The sequence below is a fragment of the Macrobrachium nipponense genome, chromosome 34, assembly GCF_015104395.2.
Source record: "Macrobrachium nipponense isolate FS-2020 chromosome 34, ASM1510439v2, whole genome shotgun sequence".
Taxonomy (NCBI): Eukaryota; Metazoa; Arthropoda; class Malacostraca; order Decapoda; family Palaemonidae; genus Macrobrachium; species Macrobrachium nipponense.
In genome coordinates, this window is record NC_061095.1 from 24,845,886 (window position 1) to 24,873,329 (window position 27,444).

Here is a 27,444-nt window from a genome sequence, read left to right on the forward strand (position 1 = left end):
GTGGGTTTGCCGCGATCGGAGCTTGCCGATTCTGTCTTGAACCAGAGTCTCTCGTCTCCGGACAAGAAGGCTCTCTCAGTTCTGGCCGGTCGATCAAGCTACTTCCACCTCCTCTACTGCGACAGCGGCGTTTCTACGTGTCTTCGGACACCGTATTTAAATACTCCTTCGGTCCTCCTGAGAGGTTTCGACCTCGACGGAGGACTGGAATTAGTCGGAGGACGGTATCGGCTCTCTCCTGTCAGGTGTCGATCAGCCCCCCCCAGACGACGTTCACAGTGGCGGCAGACCCTTACCTACAGTGAGAGTTCGTAACCCTCCTCGGGGTGGGGAAAACGTTTTCTCCTGACGATACGTTTTCCCAGACTCTGAGAGGCCATCGCCGCAAGGCGATGGCTGCTCCTACTCTTCTCCAACTGCTAGTTCCACTGGGAAGGCGAGCGAGTATCCAATTCCTCCCCCATTCCCTCTCTCCTTACGGCTACGAGGGAAAGGGGAAGGGTCCTACAGAGATTTCTCTGTAGGATCCCACGTTGGGGACTGCGCTACCAGGGGGGACCTTCGGGTCCTACCTGACGTAAGCCCCGGTCGTTGAGGAGGGATCCTGCCCCATTCTCGATTTCTACGGGAATCGAGAGGACCACCAGCCGATATCGTTTCACGAATTCGGTGGTCGCAGAGTGCTTAGAATTCTACGGAATTTCTAGCGCATTCAGAGTGTTAGAGTTTCTTACGATCTCCAAACACTTAGACGAGACCACGGTCCAAAGTGAGCGAGACGAGAATCCCCGATATGTTACACGATAATCGGGAACCTCGCCTATGCTCGAATTCCTGGAATTTCTAGCATTAGGAAGAAGACTGCTGCTGAAAGAAGACTATCTCACAGTAGGCGACCAACCTGGAATAGAGAAGAACGGACGGGAATATCCAGTTTGGCTGGAACTATCGTCTTAGTATTCTGTTCACCATTGAAGCTTTCCTTCGAGGAAGACTTCTCCTTCACTCTTCTTTAATAGAGAACGAAGGTGGTCGTCGATCTCCAATCCTTATTTTGTTTTCTTGAAGGAAAGAATTTAGGATGGAGATCGTTGTTCAGAATCCTACAAATATACTACGTATATTAACCTCGCGACATGATTCTGCTAAGCAGTTGAATGGTCCGAGGGGTAGGCGCATATCCTGGTTATTCTACGGATTGCGACTTAGACGAAAAGTATTCTAATGAAACTGCAACCCGGGTTGCCTGCAACCTCCCAGGAGTTTCCAGTTTCAATTTTATATACTTATGGTGTTGTCACAACAACACCATTTAAGCTTTTATATTTTACGAAATTCGTTTCGCTTAAATATAATTGCTCGAGCATATCTTTTATGCTCGATGGTTCTAGCCGAACGCATTCCTTCGTGAAAGGATTACTTGGCAAACTCAGGATGACGAGTCAGCGGACAGCTACTGCGTATTGAATTGCCCGAGGCATTTCAGTATCAGCTGCCGCTTTGATATAGACGGTTGTTTATGTCTTTCTCACCTGCTTGGATTGAATAACAACCGTATCTCTGCCCAACAATCACGGACTTAAGTCTCTGATTAACGGGGATTCTCTCATACATGAATGACCATCTACTGCTGTGAAACGCTAGTATTCATCGTCTTCGGTATTGCGAGAATTTTAAACAGAGATATCTATTCGACTCTCCTATTTCTGTTTACGCACGGTAACAGAATTCTGTAATAGTCTCTTGCTGCATCGTATCCCGATAATGCGAATGATTTTTGCGGAATCTGAGTTTGTCCTCAAAATATCTTGTATTCGGAGGTGTACAATTGTTCATTGTTCACCCCGGATTAGCAGATGTATTGAAAGACATCGCCTACTCCCACACCTGCCAGCTCTACTTCCAAACGTTCAGCCCATGAGAAGCAGTTCTTCAAGCGGCTCTCCCCTGTGTTTCATTACTGAAGAACGCCCCGCTTTCATTGCACAACGGACAGCAACGAAATGGCGGTTAGCGTTTTCAGTCATTTGCAAGCACAGGTTTAGAATCTTGAGATTCCTTCTCTCGATTCAGCTGGAAGACGTAGGTTGCATTCATTGCCTACCTTCGTCTTCAACGTCACAGAGTGTTGTTTCTCCTTAAGCTGAGATCCAACGTCTATGAGATTTTCTTGCCATCAGGGACCTCGGTCTTTTGAAGGCAATTGACTTTCGCCTTTTGAGCTTATGCATTAAGAGAATCATCGCCGTGCCGTCCGGCATCGGTGACTAACAAATATTTTATTTGTTTGGTCTCTCAGCATAACTCTTTAAAGGGCGAAGGTCCACGTGACTTACCCGGATGCTTGGACAACTTGCCTCTACTGATTCCGAACCAGTCAGTCGGCAGCTGTCAGAGCGCCCGAGTCAGTTACGAACTATGCTGTGGACTTAGTTCGGTTGTTCCAGAGCAATCATTACTTAGTCTTAATAGCTTGTCAGTATGAGTACTGTACATAACCAAAGTCGAGAAGAGGGATAGGTCATACGACTATTCCCTTCTTTTCGTCTTAGGTAACTGCATGACTTCTCTTGAGAAGTCAAGCACAAAGGGATGGGGATTTGTGACGCTCGATTTCGTACCGATCTTCGTAGCGAAGACTCAGAACCCTTCGGTAACTGACGATTGGTTCGAGTCCTTCACAATACCCTCCCTAATGGACTTCACCGCCTTCGATGCGAAGGAGATGCTGCCTTGTCCGCAAGAACTTCTCCGTGGCGCAGGTACTGAAGGCAGGGGTCTGGTCAACCAGACCACATGCCCTTCCTTCTACCTTCGGGATATTGCCCACAGGTCCTTGGATCCTTTTCCTTGGGACCCGTGGTGGCTGCTCAACACGTTGTGTAGCGAACCCAGACCCTCGCAGGCTGAACAGCATCGAGTCCTGGTGTGACCATAAGAATGGATGAGTGAATGAGAGTGTGACTGGCTCCTCTTCCCATCTTTTTCTTCCCCTCTACCTGTGGTTAGAGGGACACGGTCGTCACCCTGCTGGATAAGGACAAGATGCAGGTGAGCTACTCAACAGAGCCCCATCCTTCCCTTTCACTAGGGATAGGAGCGTATATCCACCACTTCCTCCAACAAGGGGGAGGAAGTGGATGCCAGCTTGAGACAACCCATACTTTATGTTGCCTCTTGCAAACAGGAACAAGTTCTTGCTTGCTGGTACGAAGAGATAACGCCTTCCTGCCTCTTCTCTTAGTACTCGGCCCAGAGGTCTGACCATTGATCCTGCGGTGCACACCCCGATCAATCGGACAGAGGCTTGGATCCCTCCCTCGCTCTTACGACCAGGGAGGCATTCCAGGGATGGACGAACACCAGTCTGTTCATCAAAAGACTCAGATTCCTCCCACCAAGAAGTGAGTCTTCCTATTGTTTAAAGGACCGATGGTTTGTATTACGTATCGGAACAAATGACAATTTGTCGAAAATTGCATTTTTCCTAACTATACAAACCCTGAGGTCCTTTACATATAGTCCCTCCTCATGCCACCCCTCACTCTGCGTATTTTGCATGGGCCAAAAGCAAAAGTGATTTGTTTACCTCCCAGTCGCGCGCGACTGGTCGGACAGCAGTTAACTAACCGGTTCCCCCTTCCCCATGTTCGAAGCTTACGACCGTTCCAGCTGCCGCTAGCTACTTCCTATTGTTAAAGACCTCAGGTTTGTATAGTTAGGAAAAATGCAATTTTCGACAAATTGTCATGTTTTGTAACTTTTATGTGTAACATAGCAATGATTCAAGATGTGGCCACTGAAGAAGAAAAGATGAATGGGTATTTATTCAAGATTTATGAATTTGTTTTTCTATGGTCTAATATTGGTTTTTCAATTAGCTTTTATGATAAAATTATTTTGTGAATTTTAAAAATTTATATATTTTGCAGGATGATGGATGTTATCTTGTAGCTATGGCATCTTCTGGCTACATCTATTACCAGGTACTGAGTGACGAAAGTTCTGCCCAGCATGGACCTTTTTATGTTACTAATGTGCTACAGGTTCAGCATCCTGATCTTAAGGTAAGATTATAAAACTATCTTTTGTTCATGAAACTTACCTGTCAGATATATATATAGCTGTATTTTTCCGAATCCGACAGAAATTTAAACACTTACGACACACGCAGTGGGAGTCAGGTGGTTAGTACCCATTCCCGCCGCTGGGAGGCGGGTATCAGGAATCATTCCCATTTTCTATTCATAATTTTTCTGTCGCCGGTGCTGGAAACACCTGTTTGCAGCACCTCCGTCCAGATTTTGGAAACTTACTAGCTACTTGAGTATCCCTTTTGGTTTTTGGTTTTTCTTTGGTATCTGAATTGGATCGGTGGCTTGGCACACGTTGACTTTGGTTTGATTTGAATTTGGTATTGATTTTTCTTTGATCAAGATGTCAGGGTCTAGTTCTGCTAGCGCTAGATTTTGTTCCATGTCTGAATGTAGAGGTAGGCTACTGAAAGCTTCAGTAGACCCACATTCTGTTTGTAAAGTTTGCAGGGGGAATGAATGTACGTTTGAAAGTCGTTGTAAGGAGTGTGAAAGACTAACAGAGTCGGAATGGAAGGCGTATGAAACCTATCTTAAGAAACTTGAGCGAGATAGGTTAAGGAGGTCTTCCTCCAGGAGTGGTTTCAGGTAGGGGGGGGGCAAGATTTAAATTATTCCTCCTGCTAACCCTCCCTTCTGTAGATTATGCTCCTACCCCTGTAGTGTTGCCTCCGGCCCCTGAGACAGTGTCGTAGAAGGTAATACATTATCGCTAATTCTTGAGCGATTCGTAACTTAGAATCAAAGTTGTTAGCTCTGGAGAGCAAAAGTGAAGAGAAGTGCAGTGAAAGTGCCCCTTGTGTAGTGGAGGGTGCGTCAGATCGGCCTCATTCCGCCTCTAGCCCCTAGACCTCTGCTTGACTCCCAGATTACGGGGAGAGAGCATGTCGAAAGTCGAAGGAGGGTTACGAGGAACCCCCACCGATCTGGCGTGCCTTCGGCAGCTTCCTGACGAACATACCCAGACTGCCAAGGAGCGTTGCGCGTGCACGTCTTCTCAAGGAGTGCTTTTCTTCTTCTGAAGCTTCCTCCCCGCGCAAGGGGTGGAGCTCTCATACCGCATCACGTCCGCTGAAAAGGACGGCTCGCGTGCGGGACGCTTCATGTCCAAGTTGTTCTCCGGAACTTTGCTCGTCGCCCGATAGTGCGTTTGCTGCTTTTCCTCCGCAGAAGAAGCGTAAGGATTATTCGGAGGCAGAGTCTTCCCTAGATGTTTCTTTCGAGCGCCGCAGTCGCTCTAAGGTGCGTGAAGCGGCGGTTCCTGGAGTAGCAAGAAGGCGTCCCTCGCCACTCTCCTGCTCACAGGATCAGCCCCTCCCCAGAAAAGGAGGCTTCACCTACGAAGCCCCAAGATTCTCCAGTCTCTTCAGCAGCAACTTCGAGATGTTTTTCCTTCGAGAGAGACTGTTCCACGTCGCCGTAAGAAGGATGACAATCTTCCTGTGAAGAGGTCGAGGCGTTCTCCCTCTCCCTCTCCTCGCTCGTCTCTCTCTCCGTTTGAGTCTCCTCTAGAGTTCGTTCTGCTCCCCAGCAACTTTCTAGAGGAGGCGAGAAATTAGTTTTTCTCGCTCTCGTGAAGCGTTGTTTCCGCTGCTACGAAACTTGTGGATAAGAAGCGAGTTTCTTTAGATGCCGAGCGCGCTTCTGTGAAAGTCAAACGCGCTTTAGTGGACGCCGAACGTGACTCGGTGCAAGTTTCGCGAGCGCCAGTGGACGCTCGGCGTGCACCAGTGGACGCTCGGCGCGCATCACATAGGACGCTCGGCGCGCACCAGTGTACGCTCAGCGCGCACAACGTGGACGCCAGGTGTGTACACCTGCGGCGTTTGAGCGCGCTTCTGTCGGCGCCAGTAGATTGGCTTCGGACGCCAAACGCGCGCCTACGGACGTCAGTTTTTCACTCTTCCGCAAGCACAAGCGGAGGCGGGAACTCTTCCTGTTCGCCGTTCTTTCTCTTTTGAGAAAGCTCGGGACTCTTCTTTACTTCCTCCGACTTCTCCAGTGTCTGAAGAGGAAGTTAGTGACGCTTTCGTCGAAGTGGACGAAGAACAGCAGTTGGCTCCAGTTTCGACGGACTACAAGGTTTTGACTCGTTTACTTCAGTCAGTCTTTGCAGACACTTTCCAACCTGAAGCTCCACGTACTCCTCCTCTCAGTTTTCGTCTTCCAAAGCTGCTAAGATCTCGGGCTTTGTGAGAATGAAGAAGTCGCTTTCTACGAAGCAAGCTTTTAGAAAGGTCCATGATTGGATGGAAAAGAGGAAAGCTTCGGGCAAGACCTCTTTCGCTTTACCACCTTCAAGACTCGGTGGCAAAGCTGGTATGTGGTATTAGACGGGAGAAAACGTCGGAGTCAAGCTTCCAGCCTCAGCTCAAGGAGACTTGGTAGCATTGTACGCCACCAGAAGATCTTTTTTGTCTTCCTCGAAGGTCTCGTGGACACATAGCGAGTTAGACTTTCACCTTAAAGGCCTCTTCAGGACACTAGAGGTCTTTAATTTTCTTGACTGGTGCCTGGGAGTATTGGATGGCCAGGTCCAGGAGTTCTGATTCCATCAGTCTGGGGGAGCTGTCCAGTGTATTGTCTTGCATGGACAAGGCCGTCAGGGATGGTTCTGAGGAATTGGCTGCTCATTTCAGCACGGGACTGCTTAAGAAAAGAGCACTTTTTTGCAATTTTACTGCAAAGTCGGTCTCACCAGCGCAAAAAGCGGATCTTCTTTTCGCTCCTTTCTCAGAACATCTCTTCCCCAGTCTATGGTAAAGGACATAGCTGCTAGTCTCCAGGAGAAAGCAACTCAAGACCTTCTGGCACAGTCTTCTAGGAAGCCTGCTACTTCTTCGTCTTCTGGGTCCTCTGCTTTGAAGAAGTCGAAGCCCTTTCGATCCGCTTCTTCCTCGAAGCCAGCCCCTCGAGGAAGAGGCTCTTTCAGAGGCAAGACTCCCGCTCCTTCCAAGAGCAAGAAGTGAGAGGGAAGTCCTTCAGACACCGTAGGAGCCAGGCTTCTACATTTCGCGAAAGCTTGGGAAGAGAGAGGTGCCGACGCTTGGTCTCTGGACATCGTCAAGAAGGGGTACAGAATTCCTTTCCTGATGTTACCCCCGCTGTCTTCGACACCAAAGGATTTGTCTCCGTCGTATCAGGGAGAAAAGCAGAAAGTGCTTCACGATCTACTAGATCAAATGATCGAGAAGCAGGCAGTGGAACAGGTCTTCGACCGGAGTTCTCCGGGGTTTTACAACCGTCTGTTCCTAGTGCCGAAGCAGTCAGGGGGGTGGCGCCCCGTTCTGGTGTCAGCAGTCTAAATCGCTTCGTTACCAAGCAGAAGTTCAAGATGGAGACACCTCAATCCGTGCTTGCAGCTTTAAGACCGGGGGATTGGATGGTCTCGTTAGACCTTCAGGACGCATACTTTCACGTCCCCATCCATCCCCGATCAAGGAAATACCTGCGGTTTGTCCTGAAAGGGAAGATTTTCAATTCAGGGCACTCTGCTTCGGTCTCAGCACGGCGCCGATGGTGTTCACCGTTCTTATGAAGAACGTTGCGAGGTGCCTCCATCTTGCGGAAATAAGGATCTCTCTCTACCTAGACGACTGGCTTATTCGAGCCTCATCGCAAGACAGGTGTCTGAAGGACCTTCACACGACTCTGTCGTTAGCGAAGTCCCTGGGACTTCTGGTGAATCTCGAGAAGTCGCATCTGACTCCTTCTCAATCCTTAGTCTATCTGGGGATTCAGATGGACTCAGTGGCTTTTCGGGCTTTTCCGTCCCAGGGGCGACAACTTCAATGCCTGGACAAAGTGTCGGCCTTTCTAGGGAAGGAAACATGCTCGGTGAGGGAATGGATGAGTCTGCTGGGGACCATTTCCTCACTGGAGAAGTTTGTTTCTCTGGGAAGGTTGCACCTCCGACCACTTCAGTTCTTCCTCTCAAGCAATTGGTCACGCAAACAGGATCTAGAAGAGGTCTTGTTTTTGACGGAAGAAGTGAAAAAGCACCTCAAATGGTGGTTGGATCCAAAGAAGCTTGCGGAAGGACTTTCGCTCAGCTTCGGAACCCCGACCTAGTGTTGTTCTCCGACGCGTCCTCCACGGGTTGGGGTGGGAGCAACACTGGGAGGGAGAGAAGTGTCAGGCACCTGGAGAGGGGAACAGGTGTCCTGGCACATCAACCTAAAAGAACTCTCAGCGGTTTACCTCGCTCTAAGGTTCTTCGAGGAGGAAGTCTCCAGCAAAGTGGGTTCAGATAAACTCGGACAACACCACAGCCTTGGCATACTCAGGAAACAGGGGGAACTCACTCTCATTCTCTGTTCGTCATCGCGAGGAATATCCTGATTTGGGCGAAGTCGCAAAACGTCACGATTCTGACAAGGTGGAAAATGTGCGAGCGGACCTTCTCAGTCGGCAAGGACAGCTTCTGCCGACGGAATGGACCCTTCATCAGGAAGTATGCCAGGCGCTATGGAAGCTGTGGGGACGTCCCTCATGTGGACGTTTTCGCAACTTCCCGAACGAAGAGACTTCCGCTGTATTGCTCCCCAGTTCTGGACCCGGGAGCAGTGGCAGTTAAGACGCCCTACTGTGGAATTGGTCGGGACTAGACATTTACGCTTTTCCCCCATTCAAAATCCTCGGGGAAGTAATGAGGAAGTTCGCTGCATCAGAAGGAGCGAGAATGACCCTCATCGCCCCCTTCTGGCCAGCGGCCGACTGGTTCACGGAGGGTGATGTCCTTCCTAGTAGACTTTCCGAGGACTCTGCCCCTAAGGAAAGATCTACTCAGACAGCCCCACTTCGAGAGGTACCACAAAAACCTCCCCGCTCTGAGTCTGACTGCGTTCAGACTATCAAGAAGTTGGCCAGAGCGAGGGGTTTTTCAAGACCTGTGGCAACGGCGATTGCCACCGCAAGGAGGCCCTCCTCAATCGCAGTTTACCAATCAAAGTGGGCTGTCTTTAGAAGTTGGTGCAGAAGGAAGGGCATTTCCTCCACCTCAACCTCTGTGAGCCAAATAGCAGATTTCCTTCTTCACCTTAGGAAAGAAGCGAAACTAGCCGTTCCCACGATTAAAGGCTACAGAAGCGTGCTTTCTGTGGTCTTCAGACATAGAGGACTCGACTTAGCGAATGATAGAGACATTCATGATCTCATTAGATCATTTGAGACTGTGAAAGTTCTCCAACCTAAAGTACCATCGTGGAACTTAGACGTGGTACTGAAGTTTCTCATGTCGAGTCAATTTGAACCGCTCCATTTAGCCTCGCTTAGGAATCTTACTAAGAAGACCATTTTCCTAACCGCTCTGGCGACGGCGAAGAGGGTTAGCGAAATTCAAGTCATAAGCAAGCATATTGGGTTCAAGGATCATAGTGCAGTTTGTTCCTTAAGTCCTACGTTCTTAGCAAAGAACGAGAACCCTTCCAACCCTTGGCCGAGAACGTTCGAGATCAAGGGGTTGTCGGAGCTAGTGGGACCTGAAGCTGAGAGAGTCCTGTGTCCTGTCAGGGCTCTCAAGTTTTATTTGCAGAGAACCAGAGCATGCAGAGGTTCTTCGGAGAACTTGTGGTGCTCTGTGAAAAAACCAGATCTTCCGATGTCGAAGAATGCACTGGCGTTCTTCTTAAGGAGTACGGTTAAGGAAGCCCATGAAAAGTGTAGTGAAAGTGACATGGAGCTTCTGAAAGTGAAAGCCCACGAGTTGAGGGCTATTGCTACTTCGGTGGCTTTTCACAAAAATATGGCAATCAAAGACATTTGGGCGCCACTTATTGGCGAAGCAATTCGGTGTTCGCTTCAACACTACCTGGCGGAGTGAAAGCAACATACGAAAATTGTTACTCGCTCGGACCATACGTCGCTGCAGACACTGTTTTGGGGGCAGGAGGTAGCGCTCATCCTATCCTTTAATGGTTTAGGGGAGTTTTTAACTTGTGTTATGGTTGTGGGGTTGACCGCCTGCGGCGGATCTCCCTTCCATTAGCTTAGTCTATGTGGGATACTTTTGGTAGGCTACGCCAGGTGGTTTGGTTTTTACTTCGTTGCCCTCATTTGTATGGTCAATGGTCTAGTCACGTCGTGGTCTCGCCCTGTTGACAGATCATCTGGAGTGCACCAGCTATATAGGTCTCTACCTCGCTGGCAACTCTAGTAGCACAAGCAGACTTACGCGGCAGTAACCACGAAGTCAGCTATGCTAACAGGTAAGGAATCAAGATATCAATTATCTGCATATATATGCCTACCTAAAATCTTCTATTCTGTCTACTCCCACCACCAAAGGTGGGATTCAGCTATATATATATCTGACAGGTAAGTTTCATGAACAAAATGATATTGTAATGATACAATTAAGTTTGTTCATACTTACCTGGCAGATATATATAATCAAGTACCCACCCACCTCCCCTCAGGAGACAGTGGAAATAAAAAATTATGAATAGAAAATGGGAATGATTCCTGATACCCGCCTCCCAGCGGCGGGAATGGGTACTAACCACCTGACTCCCACTGCGTGTGTCGTAAGTGTTTAAATTTCTGTCGGATTCGGAAAAATACAGCTATATATATATCTGCCAGGTAAGTATGAACAAACTTAATTGTATCATTACAATATCATTTTGTTATATTATCAACCAGGTCTCATAGAAAGTAGCAATGGGATTCATGATCAATTAACAATGGTTGACTCACTTATTTGTACTAATAGATAAAAAAGTTTGTAGAAAGGGGCAAAATGGAGTTTAGGGTTATGTTTATGCTTACCCTTTGCTATGTTACCCATGAACAGCCATACTCCAGTCCACAAAGCAGTGTTTTAAACCTAAATAGCTAAAGAACCAACAACCATTAAGAAAATTATCACAGATAATATCTTTACCATTTAATATCTTTACCATCTAATAAAGATGTAGAATATTTATGTAAGTAAAAAAGTTAGCAGGTATTTCCTCTATCCCCAGGACTCAAATGGGCAAATTGGGGGAGGTGGTGTGTCTGTTTATTATTCACATACACTTCAGCTGTTATGCTTCAGTTATTCCCAAGGAAAGAGCTTTATTGCACCTCTTGTGTCTCTGAGTAAGTATTCTGTTTAAATTGCATGGTTTTTGATGTACTGTTTTTGAGCAATAATGAATATATTTTGTTTTATCATTAATGAGAAGGTTGGAGTACGTTAGTATGGGGAAATTCTTAGTTATTGAGAAACAAAGGATAAAAATATTTTTGCTCTTTGCTTTGTAGGTGAAAACGACAAGGTTGAAAAACTGTTTCCTGTTAGTGTCAAAGGAGGAAATGGGTCAGGTGGAGGAAGTAGCAGCAGCAGCAGTAGCAGCAGCAGCAGCAGTAGTAGTAACAACAGCAGTAGTGGTGGAAGTGGTGGGAAGGTTACTCCTCAGCCACTTTGTCAGTGGGGTGAAGTCACAGGCCACCCTGGCTTGATCACCTGCCTGACGCAGTCGAGTGAGTCATTGTCATTTTTTTTCATTTATATGCTTTATGCTTCATGTTTTTAAGTATACTATCAACCCAAAAAGTGTTAGGAATGGAATCATAGTTTTTGTCTCCTGTCTTAAACCGAGATTCTGATATCCCCTATACTAGTGTGTACACTTTTTCAAAGGATCTTACTTTTATAAATAAGGCTATACTCTTGGTTTAAGTTGTATTTTCATGATTGTACAAGGCAGCTTAGTATGGTTGAATTAATGTTGTCAAGTCCAGTATCCAAAATTATATGATTGTATAGTGGATGGGATCACATATATGATAATAATTAGACCCAATTCTTAATCACTAAGTTAATTTCTTAAAATTCATAAGACTCAATAAGTGAACTGTTTTTAAATGAGGGAGAAAAAACAGTACAGCGAGGTGAGAAGTAAAAGAGGAATGAATGAAAATTAAGATGCAAACTGCTTCTTAGGAGATGAAAGTAAATCTTCCTTATAATTTTGCCATTAAAAATATAATTACTTGAATACATCAAAGTCCATTACTGTGGTATCAGTGGGAAGCAATGGTTGCTCAGATCATAGAAGTAGTAATGAGTTAACAGTCATTCTGGTTTTTCAACTGATGAATAAAAATAAGTTGTTCATGTTCATAATTCAGAGTTAATTTAACACCAGAAAACAAATATTGGGTAATTCCTTAAGGTAGTTTTCAGATTAGTTTGCCTAAAACCAAACCAAAATCAGTGTTCGAATTACTTTTTTTCCAGGCAACAATCCAGTAATAATAATGGTGAAACCTGACCAAATATTGGTTCAAGAAATACGAGTATTACCTGCCAAGAGCAAAATGACTGATTTGGTAGCACTTAGACACTCTTTGTCTCCCAATCACGAAGCAAAAACGACCTTGATTTTATTGTGTGAGGATGGATCACTTAGAATCTACAATGCCAACCCACAGACCACAGGTAAGATTGTAAATACTATTTTGTACAAATCTGCATAGTAATGATATACATAACATGTAGTTTCTCCAAACTTTTACAGATACTGTCTAGTAAGGAGTTTGTTCAATTTCAGACTTCTGGCTGTCACCCCAGATGCAAAGTGTTAGTGCCATATCATCATTAAGGCCATCAAGGAAGAAGAAAGCACCAAAATTGGGAAGGCCATCAGGTTAGTAAATTCTGTTTTTAAGTTTGGCTTTATTGGAAAAATGAAATTAGCTGCTGCTTAAATTTTCTTCATTGACTTTGTTGACTTATTATTTATTACCATAATGACCTGATAACCCGATCTCTGGCTACTGAAGACCATTGATCCCTTTTATAGGATCCCTTCTATAAGTTAAAACCAATCACTGTTTGAGTTAAACTTTTTTTTTCTTCATAGGGTCTGTTGTGTTCCCTGTGGACTTCTTCGAACACTGTTCTGTTATGAATGACATTGAGTATGGAGGCAATGACCTCTTACAAGTATACAATGTACAACAACTTAAGAACCGACTCAACAGCCAAGGTAATTGTTGATTAGTTTTGCTGGTTCTCATTGTATTGTAGGAATACATCAGTTTTCCTCAAAATTGTAGATAGTTTTGTTACTATATGTCTTGGACTGTATCTATACAGAAAATTTCAGTGGTTAACATGAATGTTGAATTTTATGTAAATGGAGAAGAGGAGAGCTGAGAAAACTGTTGTGGTAGATGGGTAAGTCTTTGAAATGGTAGAATGTTAAGGGGCACACTGAAGTGTGCAACAGGAGTGGACAGAGCATTAAGTAGCTGCAGCAAGGGAGAAATGGAAAGAGACCGCTAGACTACTGGTAAATAAAAATGTCCCATATGTAGAGCTAAGACTGATGAAGAGGGCTTTTACAGCCTGTACTTCTTATTGCAGCAGAACCATGGGCAATGACAAGGATATGGAGGCAATCTTGAAAAATTATCACCATATAATGTTAAGATTCATGGGTGGAGTATGGTGGGAAAATCATATAATGAATTGAATGGAAAGGTGTTATGAAGAGGTATGAGAAACAACTTGAGATCTCAAGATTGAAATGGTTTAGACATGTGGAACAGATTGTCAAAAACAGTCACAATGTAACAGGATGAAAGGATGAAGGGAGACTTAAGTAATATCCAGGAATACATGGAGAATTGGGATGGATGAAGAACTATACCTGATGGGAATTTAGGCAGAAAGAGCACAGGATAGAGAAGAATGAAGATAGATAATTTACAAAATTGATGTGAAGCTTCAATAACTATAGTAAAATTTCATGGAATTCTGTTGATCTACAACTGTAGATAACTTGACTCATTTGGCTTAAATTTTGTTTCATTATATGTATACATGTCTTCACCAAGGATCTACCAACAATGACTCATGTTTACCAGATGCTTCATACATTTTTTTCATTTTTGAGATTTTTTCAGAGAAATGTAAATGAGGTAATAATAAAGTAAAAATGTTTTCTCTTAGGTATGTATGTTGCATCAACCAAGCCTGGTGGGTTCCAGCTTGAAGCTACCAATAATGATTCCACACTTGTTATATGTGGTATAAGGGTAGCTGTAGGAGCTGTTGATACGCAACGAGTTCCTGCTTATTTAGAGGTAAGGAAAGTTAAGAAATCTTGGATTAACCTTCCAAATTTTTGTATTTCCTGGATGGAAGTTGAATAGTACCACTTTTCATTATGGAAGTTAATAGGATATTTAGATGAAGAAACTTGTATTCATGAGTTGGTCCAAGCGAACTAGCAAACTAAGATTTGCCAGTATCATACAACTGTCTACTTTGCAGTTATGAAGAATTTAACTGAATGTCAGTGAATCTTAGTTTAGCGCCACCTCAAAGGGAGTAAAGTTGTAAAAAATAATGAATCGTGAAAATTAGAATATTTGCACAATTTCCAGTCATCTTAAGAGGTCTCTTTATAAAATGATGTGCTGTTGAATTAACCTCATTACTTTATTCATGGATGTTTGTCAGTCATCTTTTTTATTACTCACTGGCAGCTATGTGTAGCACATTATATCTTTGATTGTATTTAGGTACTTTACACTTTCAGGATAGGTTGATAAGTAGTTAACTGTACATTGGCTTATACCATTGTAAAAATAAGTTTTCTTGAAAAACCAGGTTTGATCCCTGTACTACTTGCTTTTCAGTTATTGTTTAAAAATGTTTTCATTACTATTCCAAATGGATTTTCATATTTTGGCAGGCTTTAATTTTAGTTTTGTCGTGTCTTAATGAGCCCTAATTTTTCTTTCATGAAGAGCTTTTAACTTGCAGGTAGTTTAAATAATTGTAAAACAAAAAGTATATTTTGCGATGCTTATCTAGAAAAAATCGTAATTTTTGTTTAGATTTTGGGTGTATTGTTAGTACTTTGAATGCTTTATTGAAAATACGGAATTATAAAGAACAGTATAGTTGATGATGTGGTAAATTTTGATGATTTTAAATTGTAAATAGGTTTGAAAATTCTGGTGTCAGTGTTTGACCTAGGTATATTGACAATCAAGTCATGGTGGTGGTGATTTTTTAAAAATTATTATTCATAAGTGTTGAATTTTTCATAAGTGTTGAATTTCAAGGACCTTGTAACAATTTATTAATTTTTCATTTGCTGGTGCAAGGTTCATGCAATTTTTTTTTATTTGCTAAGAATTATTTAACTCCTTAGTGTTTAATTTGACTGTTAGAATTGCAGTCTTGTAAAACAGGTTTTTTTATTCTCATTGTTAAAGGTATTTGGTCGAAGTGTGTCTATTTCTGCAACCAGGAGCAGATGGTTTGATGTTCCTTTAACACGAGAGGAATCTTTACAAGCAGACAAGCGTATAGTAATAACTTTTGGTCCATCTGCTGATTCATCTAATGTCACAATTGTGGATTCTGTAAAAATGTAAGTTACTAAGTTCACTTTTGTAGATTTGAATGGTACTTGAATGATAAAAGTCACATATACAGGAGGTCTCACACATATTATCAGGTTTGGTATGTAATGACTATTTAGACCTATGATTGCAGATTCTCTTGAAAGAGATTTAGCTGAAATTAGTGCATGATGTAAATCATTGGGAATGATCTTAAACTTCCGAACCTGTGAAAGTTTGTATGGTCTTAGTTTTTGAGAAACAGTGAGAAATAATTTTGAAGAACTTAAATGCACCTGATATATAAATTGCTAAAAGTTATCTCTCAAGAAAATTTAAAAGTCAAATTCTGCTAGGAAATATTTTGTTACTGGTTTTGTGTAAAGTACTCATCACCAACTGAAAAGAATGGAAGTTGACTACAGAATTGTGTTTAATGTACTGTTGTGTCATTTTTCTGTAGTAATCTTCACTATGATTGTAAGTTCTTCAGTTAACTCGGTGTATTTTCTTTGTATCAGTTATGGTAAAACAAAGGATGATTTTGGCTGGCCAGAAGAACCTGAAGATTTCCCGACAACTGTAAGTGGAACAGGGTCAAGTGGGACCACAGGAAATGCAAGTGAGTCCTCAGCAACAGGAAGTTCCTCAGCAAGTACCCCACTTCCCCTGACAGCAATTGATCGTCTTGTTTCAGCTGCTCTGGAAACTTTAGATGGATGCTTTGTTGCAACACCTGCAGAAAAAATTGTAGCTCGAGCTGGTGCTCTAGAGTTGGCTACAAAACTACTGAATCTTCCATTACCACCTACTGTACAGGTAAGTAATTCAAGTACAGTAGTACCTCACCTTACATTGTTAATTCATTCCAAGACTTGTGACTTTAGTAAAATATAATTCACCTTGGGCACAACCCTTAATCTAAGCAATAATACATGAAGATCACTTATTTAAATTCAGAGAAATAGACTTGATTTATTAACCCCTTCACTTTACTTTAGGGATTTTGTAGGAAGTTTAACTTTTAACCTTTGCTACACATTATGCAGCAAGTTTTGATTGAAACAACACATGATGTACAAACGTTTCCCTGACGAGTGGTTACTCATAAGGATAAACTGGTACAAAGAATAGGCTCTCTAGAATTTAACTGATACAATACTTTTAATATATTAAACATAGGTACTTTGTCTGTTAATAGGGAGTCGAGTCTAAGATGAAGACCACTAAATTTGTAATTGGGAGGCATATGATGGATGAAAATAGGAGATGAGGTAGACACATTTGACTAGTGTGTGTGTAAAAAAAAAAAAATTACAACTATAGTGTTGTGTTGTCATTGTCTTGACAGTTTAGTTTTATGCTTCCACAAATCTGTGTAAAGGCAATGTTGTCAGGTTTAGGATAAAAACATGTTCATTTAGATAACTTTCTAATACTGTATTGTATATTGGATATTTACATTTAAATCTATATGTGACCAAAGCAATTTTAGTAGGGGTAAAGGTATAGAATCCTCATTTTTTATTATTTATAAATAAATTTTTATCTTTCAGCATCACACCAGGACACTTCTAGCATCCTTACATCAGAGCCGAGTAGCCTATCATAATCATAAGGATGGAGCTCAACTGGCCAGTGTGGTTGAGGCCCTTACAGCCTTGCGAAGGGTAACAGATCCCAAACAGCTTGACTGTGAAGCTTATCATCGACTAGTAGTAACTGCAAGAAATGTTGCTGTGGCAAGACCTCACAACCTGATCAAGTAAGAGTAGTTTTATGCAACCTTCACTGCAGTAGAAATGTTTGTAGTGAAGGGCATTTTACAAGTTTGTTTTTCATGTGAATATTCTATTGGTATATTTGAAAATTCTGACATAATCTGTTACCTCAAACAGAGAATAACTAGAATGCTAAAGCTTAAGTTTGTGTAAGACTGAAAGAAACAAATAAAAGTTGGTTTTAGCTTTTCTAAATTTATAGAATCATCTTAACCTTTCGATTCATAAATTCATGTTGGAGTTCCATAAAAGTATTGTCAATGGAAATCATAACTAAGATGACTTATTAATGTCAGTCTTGTGTTTTCTTCTCAGGTACACAGAAAAATTGTCAGCATGTGATATAACAATGATACAGCCAGATGAGGAAACTAAGAAGTCAGATGATTCATCATCGTTTGTATCCAAAACTGAGGCAGATTTGTCTCTTTCAAAAAAATCTGATGGGGACTCTACCCTGAGCAAAGCATCAGACACCACATCAGATTCTGAAGCTACCTTGGAAGGTGGAGACACTAATGGCAATGACATATCTAGTGATGACAATCACTTTTTAGCTCAGCTGATGAATGTTTTCTGGTCTCTTCACAGTGCCAAACCGGCCAATGTTTTCTTGACAACTGTTTGCCATCCAGGTATGTTGAAAATTGTGGTATCATTTATCTGTAAGATAATTAGTAGGCAAATCAGTAATGATCTTTAGATTTATACGAAAACTTATGACATTAGCATTTCAAGTAGATGCTGAATAATGTTCAAAAGCAGGTTTTGTAGTGTCTGAAGCTTGCATTGATCGTCTTCATCCATTTTACTATTTACTAGACATCTAGTGAGTTCTTTATATTCTCTTTTGTCTTGTGCACTCAGTCTAAATTGGTATATGGTCCAGCTTCTTGTATATGCTTGTTCTCCATGACCTTGGCCACTGCTGGTTAGCATGTGGTCATCTCCATAACTACAACTCATAACTAATTGCTCTCCTAGAATTGTTATCTGAGCCCAAGTACTCATGTTCCTTGTTTTAGTATAATCTCCATAATGCCATTCTCTGTTTTTTTTTTTTTTTTTTTTTTTTTTTTTTTTTTTTTTTTTTTTTTTTTTTTTGAAAATATTGATTATTTAATATATATTTCTTTTCAGGACTGACTCATGTGGAGGCCACTGTCCAAGCAGTAGTGGAAATTATTCATGCCTACACTGTGTGTTCATTGTCAGCTGTGCCCCTTGCTGTACGTTTATACACAGAGCTGCTGTTGTGCACTGATACTTCCGTAAGCTTTGGAGCTAAACAAGCCTTGATAAGAGTCTTGAGGCCACATCACAAAAGGCGAAAAGTGTTCATCCCAAGCCCTCCAAGATGTTCAACTCCTGGTGAGTACACATCTGGTAAGTACAGAAGGAAGGTAAGTATTACTGTTGAATACATCATTTTATTATTATGCTCCTGCAACAAAGAAAACTAGGTTTAGTCAGTCTGTTTGTACAATTGAGTTTTGAAAGGGAAGTTTTTGTTTCTAGCTCTAGGATGCAGCATTTTAGTCATTTTCATTTCTCAGAATTGAAGTGCTCTTCATACCAGTTTTAGTAGTTTCACCTTAATTTCTAAATTATTCCATACATTCACACCTTTATATAAAATTTTTATTTGCTTATTTCTTTTGACAGTGCTCAGCATTTTATATTTGTTCAATCCAGAATAGGACTATCTGTGGGGTGAAATTGAAATACCATATATTATCAAAGTAGTACAGGTGGAATATTTGAGGATATATTAGCTATACAGTGTTTTGCTTATTAAATCTTTATATTATGACAGGAGTTGTAGATGAAACTGATAAGACCACTCCAGCTCCTCAAGAACCTGCTGGTGCTGCATTAGTTGAACCTCCGTTTGAAGGTGCAGAGGCTGCGGATCCCATAGCAGATGCAGGTGATTAATTATTTTAATTTTGCAGTATTTTTTATGCCCACAATCTTTGTAGATGATTATCTTGACTGAATATAAACATTTTTGTCATGGTGACTGCTAATGGATAAGCACTATCCTCTACTACTGGTCTCTTTCTGGTTAGTACCTATTGGAATTATGGTTCCCCCCAACCTGTGACATTACTGAAGGGTCTGAAGAAAGTGGACTGTGATTACTTAGAAAATATGGTTCTAGCCTTTTGAGTTACTTTTGGTGACCAGGGTTTCTGTCACATGAACATGGCTACCTACATATCCTGAGAATTTTTTTTAAAAATCATATCTTATGATTGCTAGTTACCAAGGAATTACAATATGTTAATTTACATTATTGGGCCACTTATCTCTTCTGTGACCATGTGGTTTTATATATTGTTAAGAGAGAAATACATTTTGTCCATACCACGCAAAATTAGTTAATAATTGCAACTAATGTAACAAGGTTGACCCTTTGCCAAAAAATGGCGCAATGATTTATAGATAACACCTCAATAACTATAATTTCAGGAAGTGGTGGTGAAGGGCTTGAAGGTCTTGGAGTACTTGGTGGAGGTGGAGGAAGCTTAGCCTTGAGGGGAGCTCTGATGGGTGGTATGTTGGATCTGCCTGCTGATGATGATGATGCTATGGTTGAGTTAGCCATTGCTCTCTCATTACATGATGAACAAGGCCAGGCACCTGCAGATTTGGGCAACTTACATCCTGGACTACAAGGACTCGTTGGAGGTCTCCCAGGATTACATCGTCTTCAAGGTCTTAGTGGCCAAGTTCTACAAAGCCTTCAGGTACTAGCTGCTGGTGGTATACCTGGTGGTGGGCCGCAAGCTAATGCTCAAGAAGTGCAACAGGTGAGAGGATATGAAGCTATATTGCAGAGGTGAAAGCTTTGTAGTCTCCATTATGAGTGTTGTGTTATTTACTTGTGTAGTAGTTGATAAGGACATTTGATATTATTTTTATTTGTAGTGTTACATATTATAGTTAACTATTTTCTTTAGGATGGTGTTGAGGAACAAGAAGGTGGTGATGGTGAGGTTGGGGATGGACAGGAAAATGGCCATTACTCTGATACAACAGCATCAGCAAATGGATCAGACGATGATGATGGCGATGGTTCAACAGCTGCTACAGATGGGTCAAATTTGAGAGCTTCACCTGCTGAACATGTATGTACCATATGAGCTAGGTTTTATATTGTATTTCAAGTTGTGGGTTTAAACAATGAATATATCTTGTTGATGATGAATTAACTGTTAAACTTACAAATTGCACTAATTTTTGTAATTTTACATCCAGTTCATTGTCTTTAATGCTCTTTTTGAATGCCTTGTCTCTGGAGGAAACTTCCCACAGTTATTCTTTGTGTTCAAAAGTTTTATTAATGACATTTTATAAAGATAAGTTGGTACCATTTTTTTTTTTTGCAGGTTTGTCAATAGTTGGAAAATTACTACTAGCATTTGGCTTAACTCCATAGTCTGTCAACTGCCTCAGTATTATTACCTTGCTATGCTTAGCCTTATTATTTGTGTATGAGTTTTGTGTAATATCTCAGAATATGTCAGAAATATGATGCATTTTTATTATTGCCTGTGTTCAGTCACTACCAATAGGTAATATCCAGTCTGACAGTTATGAATGGTTCTCTAGTTTACATTTAATTTGCAAAAGTGTCTTATTGATTACATTCTTTATGCAGTGTTTCTCCGTCTGCATATTAATGGTACCAAGAGTTTGTTGCTATGATCATATATGTATATTAAAAGTTAAAAGTTATTCCAGTTATCATTGTTTAGTGAAGTCCATGATCAAGGCCAGAAGACTCACCACGTCACTTCTTTTCTAGGCTGGAAGTGCTGGTAGTGAGTCAGGAGGCTCAGTTGTTGAAAGTCTGGGAGGAGAACATAATGTATCTGGAAGAAGCTCTGCCTATGGAGATGCAGGTCAAGATTCTGGGCCAACTACCCTACGAGAAGGTGCATCAGCCCTGTCTGCCAATCTGCAAGTAAGTACTTGTGTAAATTTTGTTTTTATGGAAAATCTATTTAATGTGTTGAACGTGAATACTACTAATGTAACTTAGAACAACTGTAACTCTTCATTTACAAATGTTTTTTTAGGGTGAATTGGTAGAGGAGGAATTACCCGAAGGTGGTGTTGGTTTACACACACTTCGTTTAGCCCTTTTGGATGCTTTAGTCCAGCGAATTCCTTCATTATCAGCTGTTGGAGGAGTCACAACCATACCATTTTTCCAGGTGAGAAAGAAAACAGTGTGAATTCACAGGTGAGAGAAATATGACATGATGCAAGATATATAATAAAATAGTGATCCTCCTTTTGTGCCACAGTTCCTGATAGAACAAGCTTTTCTTTTCAGGTTCTTCTAATGTTAACATCTGACCTTGATGGCACAGATACTCGAGATCGAACTAGTCTTGATGCTGTTCTTGATGCTTTAGTTACTCAGTTGAACATGAGCAGTATTGATGTTTCAACTGTGTCAGAACGCACAGCTGGCAAGGAAGTTCAGTTGGTGGTTATGAGACTTCTAAGTAAGTTTGGTCCTATATTTCATTTATTGCTTGTTAATATAATTCATTTTACTTTTATTGCTGGAAAGTTTCTGTATGTTACTAAGCATTATCTCCAAAACTAGACCTCCCTCCTGTTTGCACTTCCCATAAGGTGCAGACGTTAAACTGATCCCTGTTGTTTTCCACAAATGTACATACTGTTTACTCCTGAACATCATGATTAAGACAGCAAAATGTAGTGTACAAAGGTCTACACCATGTAAGTTGAAGGATCCAAACCTGACTAGAATTGCTCTTGAAGCCCTTAAAATTCTTTTGCACTGTAAATTAGGTTTGCATTCCATGAATTATATGCAGCTGGTGTAAAAGTTAGTGTGCTTCATCCTTCCATATATGGCCAAAAATAATATTAGGATGGTGATAAAGCAACAAAAGATGCAGGGTCTATAACCAAGTCGCATATAACTATTCCTGTCAGTAATTGCTTCTCCTATCCCAAACCTATTATTAAATGAATGGCAGTATAATAAAAAAGTATATTTTTTCAGTTAGTTGTTTCTCTAAAAGTTTTATGGTATATTGTAATTGATTCAAACACCTCCAATTTACTAGATTTGTGTTTATTGAGCCAGAAATAATTTACTTTTTGGCAGAAACTACTACAGATTGAAAAATTCTTTTTGATGATTTTTTTTTTACTCTTGTCTCTTGCAGGTGTCATGATGTCTCGTAGCAAATCTGGAGCTCGGCCGAGTGGAGATAGCTCCAGCGTCATTCCACAGGCAACTGCTAGTTGTCTTGTTCGGTCTGGAGCCATGGATCATTGCCTTTCTCTTCTTAAAGCATTGTTAGATTACTGGCGTGCTGCTTCAAAAGAACAAGGAGGCACAGTCATAGGTGCAGGGTTACTGAAACCACGTCCATTATCATTGCCTCCAGATATGTCACCATTTTTCTTGAGGCAGTATGTTAAGGGTCATGCCCATGATGTCTTTGCTGCATTCCCACATTTACTGACAGAGATGATTCTTCGTTTACCATACCAGATGAAAAAACTAGGTGAAGGTGGGCAGTTTGAGCCAGCTTGGTCTCACTACCTTTGTGAGTACATGATGACACAGCAGACTCCTGTAGTTAGACGTCAAGTTAGGAAACTGCTTCTCTTCATCTGTGGTCATAAAGACCGCTACCGTCAAATGAGAGACATGCATGCCCTTGACTATCACATAAAAGATGTGAAAGTTCTATGTGCTCAGGGTGGATTCAGCTTTTCAGGAGCTGCAGCTGTTGTCCCCATTGCTTTACCCTATGATTCTCTGATACAGTTGATAGAACATCTCAAGTCATGTGTGGACGTTGCATCATCACGTACACCCAACTGGCAAAAGTACTGCTTAAAGGATGAAAGTGTCCTAGGATTTTTAATGGAAGTTTCTTGTCTTTTAGAGGAAGGAGTTGCCCCCACAGTCCTACAGTTACTGCAGGCTGCTCTGTGCCCCACATCCAAAAATACTGAAAGTTCTTCTAAAGGTTCAGGAAGCACCAAGAGAGCATCAAGCGAAGACAGTGAAGGTGAGAGTCGAGGTGAGGAGGCTCATTGTGCTGCATTGGTAGCCCAGATCAACAGATATTTGGATCGGAATCGAATCAGCCAGTTTGTTCGAACTTTCTTGTTGGAGTCTAATTCAACTGGAGTGCGTTGGCAGGCCCATTCACTTATCCTAGCTTTGTACAGACATTCCCCATCAAGAGATCAAGATGCCCTTTTGACACTCATGTGGTCATTGTGGCCCCACCTCCCGGCATACGGACGAAAAGCTGCACAATTTGTAGATCTTTTAGGCTATTTCTCTCTCAAAACACAACAGTGTGAGAAGAAGGTCATAGAGTACATTAATCGTGCTGTTACTGTTCTTCGCACTCAATCACAGTTATTAGCAAATCATCCTAATGCTAATTTGTACAACTCTTTGGCATCATTAGTTGAATTTGATGGCTATTATTTAGAGTCTGAACCTTGTCTTGTGTGTAATAATCCAGAAGTTCCTTTCACTAGTGTTAAATTATCTACAGTCAAAGTAGATTCCCGATTTACAACCACTACACAGTTAGTAAAGTTAGTTGGGAGTCACATGATCAGCCGGTTAACTCTAAGAATCGCTGACCTGAAGCGCACTAAAATGGTACGTACTCTCAATGTATTTTATAACAATCGCTCAGTGCAAGCTGTTGTTGAGTTGAAGAATAAGCCTGCAATGTGGCACAGAGCCAAAAAAGTAACACTATCTGCTGGGCAGATTGAAGTGAAAATAGATTTCCCACTACCCATTATTGCTTGCAATCTCATGTTTGAGTACACTGACTTTTATGAAAATCTTCAAGCCTCCACTGAAACCCTTCAATGTCCAAGATGTTCTGCAGCTGTTCCAGCATCACCTGGTGTTTGTGCAAATTGTGGAGAAAATGTTTATCAGTGCCACAAGTGTAGAGCTATTAACTATGATGAGAAAGATCCATTCCTCTGTAATGCCTGTGGATATTGCAAATATGCCAAGTTTGACTACACCCTACAATGTCGTCCATGCTGTGCAGTGGATCCTATAGAAAATGAAGATGACAGGAAAAAGGCTGTCCTTAACATCAATACATTGCTTGAAAAAGCCGACAGATCATACAAACAGTTACAAGCATATAAGCCAACCTTAGAGTTACTGTTAGTTCGTATCAGTGAACAGGGAGCTGCAAGAAGTGCAGAGGAAGGTACTTCAGGGGGAACTCAGGTTAACAGGGCAATTCAACAGCTTGCCCAGAAATATTGTGGTGATTGTAAGAATGCTTTTGATGACTTATCCAAAGTTATTCAGCGTGTTCAGGCATCAAGGCGGGAATTAGTCACCTTTGATAGGTCTCAGAAGGAAGGCGGAAAGAAAAGTGTAATATCACCAATGAGTCGTGGAAATATTGTTCACACCAACAGTGATGAAATCCCAACCACTCCTGGTCGTTGTTATGGCTGTGCTGCATCAGCAACGGAACATTGTATCACTCTGCTGCGAGCCCTAGCTACCAATCCCACTCTAAGGGCTTCTCTTTGTCAGCATGGTTTGATTAATGATCTTCTGGAGTATAATCTTCGACGTGGTACTGTCCAGGTTCGAAGTGAAGTTAGACAACTATTGTGCTTGCTTACTAAAGATGATCTTTCTGCTACTCAGGAACTTAATCGTCTGATTATGGAAAAAATAAGTATGGCTCTGAGTTCTTATGTTACATCACCTGACTTGGCAGCTGCTGTTAGACATGAGATGGGGTTACTAGCGGCATCAGCCCAGAAAGAAGATTCGTGTTGGGAATATAGATTAAGGTGTGTTGTTCAATTGTTCTTAATGGCTGGAGGCTCAAATGCTTCTCCAACAGTTATGGAACACATTACACTTCCTTGTTTACGTATTCTTCAAGGTGTTATGAGACCGCCTACTCCACCACCACCAAGAAAGAGTAGAGAGAAGACACCAACCAGTGCTGCAGCAGTAGCTGTTAATGCAGCTGCTTCCACTCCAGCTGTGTCTGCAACAGATTTAATGGCTTCGTATCAAGGTGGTTCCAAAGTTGGAGTTGATGTTAGCAAGTGGCTTAGTGGTGATAATGATCATTCATATGATGCATGGAAAAAGCGTTCTGCCAAAAAGTCTCAGGAATTGGCTGTCAGCAAAATGAAGAAGGATGAAGTTCATGAACGTTACCTGATAGAGAAGTATGGTTGTCGCTGGTTGGCCCATACTATCAGACGACAATATGACTTGAAGATGCAGGATTCATCTTGGTTACGACGGGTCCTTTTCAATCCATCGTCTCGTATGGCACGTCAGGTTACGGCTCAGATGGTGGAATCTCTGTGTACCTCAGTACACAGAAAGCGAGAGATTTTGGACATGTTGACCACCTTCCTTCCAGAAATTGGAAAGGCTGGAGAAAGTGCTGGGGAATTCGTCACTCTTTATCAAAGTTTGATTTTGGGCTCTCATTGGAAATACTACTTGGCTCTGAAGGGTGTATTGCCCACTATTGCTAGTCTAATTACTGCAGAAATCCAGTTACTTACTACTTTGGAAGAGACTACCCTTACAACAGACCTCAGTCAGGGTTATGCTTTGAAAGTGCTGACAGAACTTTTGTCTCAGTTTATTGATGTAGATGCTATAAAGAGTGTGTACAAAGGACGTCTTGTAGGCACAGTCCTTAGTGGTTACCTCTCTCTACGGAAACTTGTTGTTCAGCGAACCAAGCTTATTGATGACACACAAGATAAATTTTTAGAGTTACTTGAAGATATGACTTCTGGAACAGAGGCTGAAACAAAGGAGTTCATGGCTGTTTGTGTAGAAACCTTAAAGCAATACCCACCTGATGACCTTCGTACTCCAGTCTTCATATATGAGAGGTTATGCTCGATCATTTACCCAGAAGAAAATGACGTTGGGGAGTTTCTTCTTACACTTGAAAAAGATCCACAGCAAGAGGACTTCTTGCAGGGACGTATGGTTGGTAATCCTTACAGCAGCATGGATCAAGGTCTTGGACCATTAATGAGAGATGTCAAAAACAAGATATGTCAAGATTGTGAGCTAGTTGCCCTTCTGGAGGATGATAATGGCATGGAGTTGTTAGTTTGCAATAAGATCATCTCCCTTGATCTTCCTGTTAAAGAAGTTTACAAGAAAGTGTGGTTGGCTGAGAACAGTGAAAGTGATGCCATGAGAATTGTTTATCGCATGAGAGGTCTCCTTGGTGATGCTACTGAAGAGTTTGTGGAAACACTAGACAAGAAGAAAGAAGAAAATGTGGATAATGAACAAGTATACCGAATGGCTGGAGTAATGTGTCAGTGTGGAGGATTAGAGGTGATGCTGGAATGTTTGCAAAGAATAAGTGATCTTTCCTATGCACGAGCATTAGTTACAGTGTTGCTTAAACTCTTCCAGTACTGTGTTAAAGTGCGTGTCAATAGAGAACGCCTCATGGTTCCATCCCTTAATGCTATTTCTACCTTGTTATACACGTTAAAACAGTGCCTAGCGGCAGAACCAGAAGTTGTTGCTGGTCCTCCAGGGGGAGCCTCTCTTACTGAACAGCTGTTGCAAGTCTTGGAAGCTGTGTTAGTTGAAGGCTCTTCTATGCCAGCTGCATCTTACACAGAATTTGTGGAAACTTGTGGAACTCTTGAAGACATTCACCTTCTTCTGAATTATGTTGCTACGATATCCCGCACTAATGCACAAGTTCGCCAGCGATTGCTACGTGTGTTACCTTTCCTGGTCTTCTGTCACAAAGAGAAAATGGAACTCTTAGTAGGGCACTTCCGCCCAGTATTGGACTTTGAGAAGTTTGATGCAGAACACACTCAAGAAGATGCGGCTAAAATGGAGTCATTCTGTGTTTTCTGTGATGGTATCGAACGAAATGAGAATGGTAATCAACTGAAAGATATGATTGTTCGTGCAAACATAGTAAAGGAAGCATTAACATATATTGAAACACACATACCTGTAAGCAACAAGTTAGTGGTTGTGTGTAACGACGAGTGGAAAGAGTTCTTAAGTCGACCATCTCTCAAATACATTTTGAGGCTCTTAACAGGTGGGTCTTTTCAAATGTCTGTTCAGATGCCTGTAATACCAAGTATGAAATAATTTGATTTTAATTTACAATATT

General features: G+C 41.7%; 1 protein-coding gene across 6 annotated transcripts in view; it reads left to right on the forward strand.

Moving 5' to 3' along the window:
* LOC135207971 (E3 ubiquitin-protein ligase UBR4-like) overlaps positions 1–27,444 on the forward strand; it is an 84,073-nt gene that overhangs the window by 49,946 nt on the left and 6,683 nt on the right. For 3 of the 6 annotated variants that reach the window (XM_064240002.1, XM_064240005.1, XM_064240003.1), the window contains exons 35-53: positions 3,933–4,067; positions 11,060–11,177; positions 11,343–11,561; positions 12,322–12,522; positions 12,635–12,730; positions 12,947–13,072; positions 14,041–14,174; positions 15,318–15,475; positions 15,968–16,265; positions 17,003–17,211; positions 17,543–17,862; positions 18,368–18,613; positions 19,044–19,157; positions 19,703–20,043; positions 20,194–20,361; positions 21,042–21,200; positions 21,316–21,453; positions 21,576–21,750; positions 22,447–27,369. In XM_064240002.1, the coding sequence (XP_064096072.1) occupies positions 3,933–4,067; positions 11,060–11,177; positions 11,343–11,561; positions 12,322–12,522; positions 12,635–12,730; positions 12,947–13,072; positions 14,041–14,174; positions 15,318–15,475; positions 15,968–16,265; positions 17,003–17,211; positions 17,543–17,862; positions 18,368–18,613; positions 19,044–19,157; positions 19,703–20,043; positions 20,194–20,361; positions 21,042–21,200; positions 21,316–21,453; positions 21,576–21,750; positions 22,447–27,369 (8,278 nt within the window). The remainder of the gene's footprint in view (positions 1–3,932; positions 4,068–11,059; positions 11,178–11,342; positions 11,562–12,321; positions 12,523–12,634; positions 12,731–12,946; positions 13,073–14,040; positions 14,175–15,317; positions 15,476–15,967; positions 16,266–17,002; positions 17,212–17,542; positions 17,863–18,367; positions 18,614–19,043; positions 19,158–19,702; positions 20,044–20,193; positions 20,362–21,041; positions 21,201–21,315; positions 21,454–21,575; positions 21,751–22,446; positions 27,370–27,444) is intronic. The other 3 variants (XM_064240004.1, XM_064240007.1, XM_064240006.1) reach the window with 2 other exon arrangements.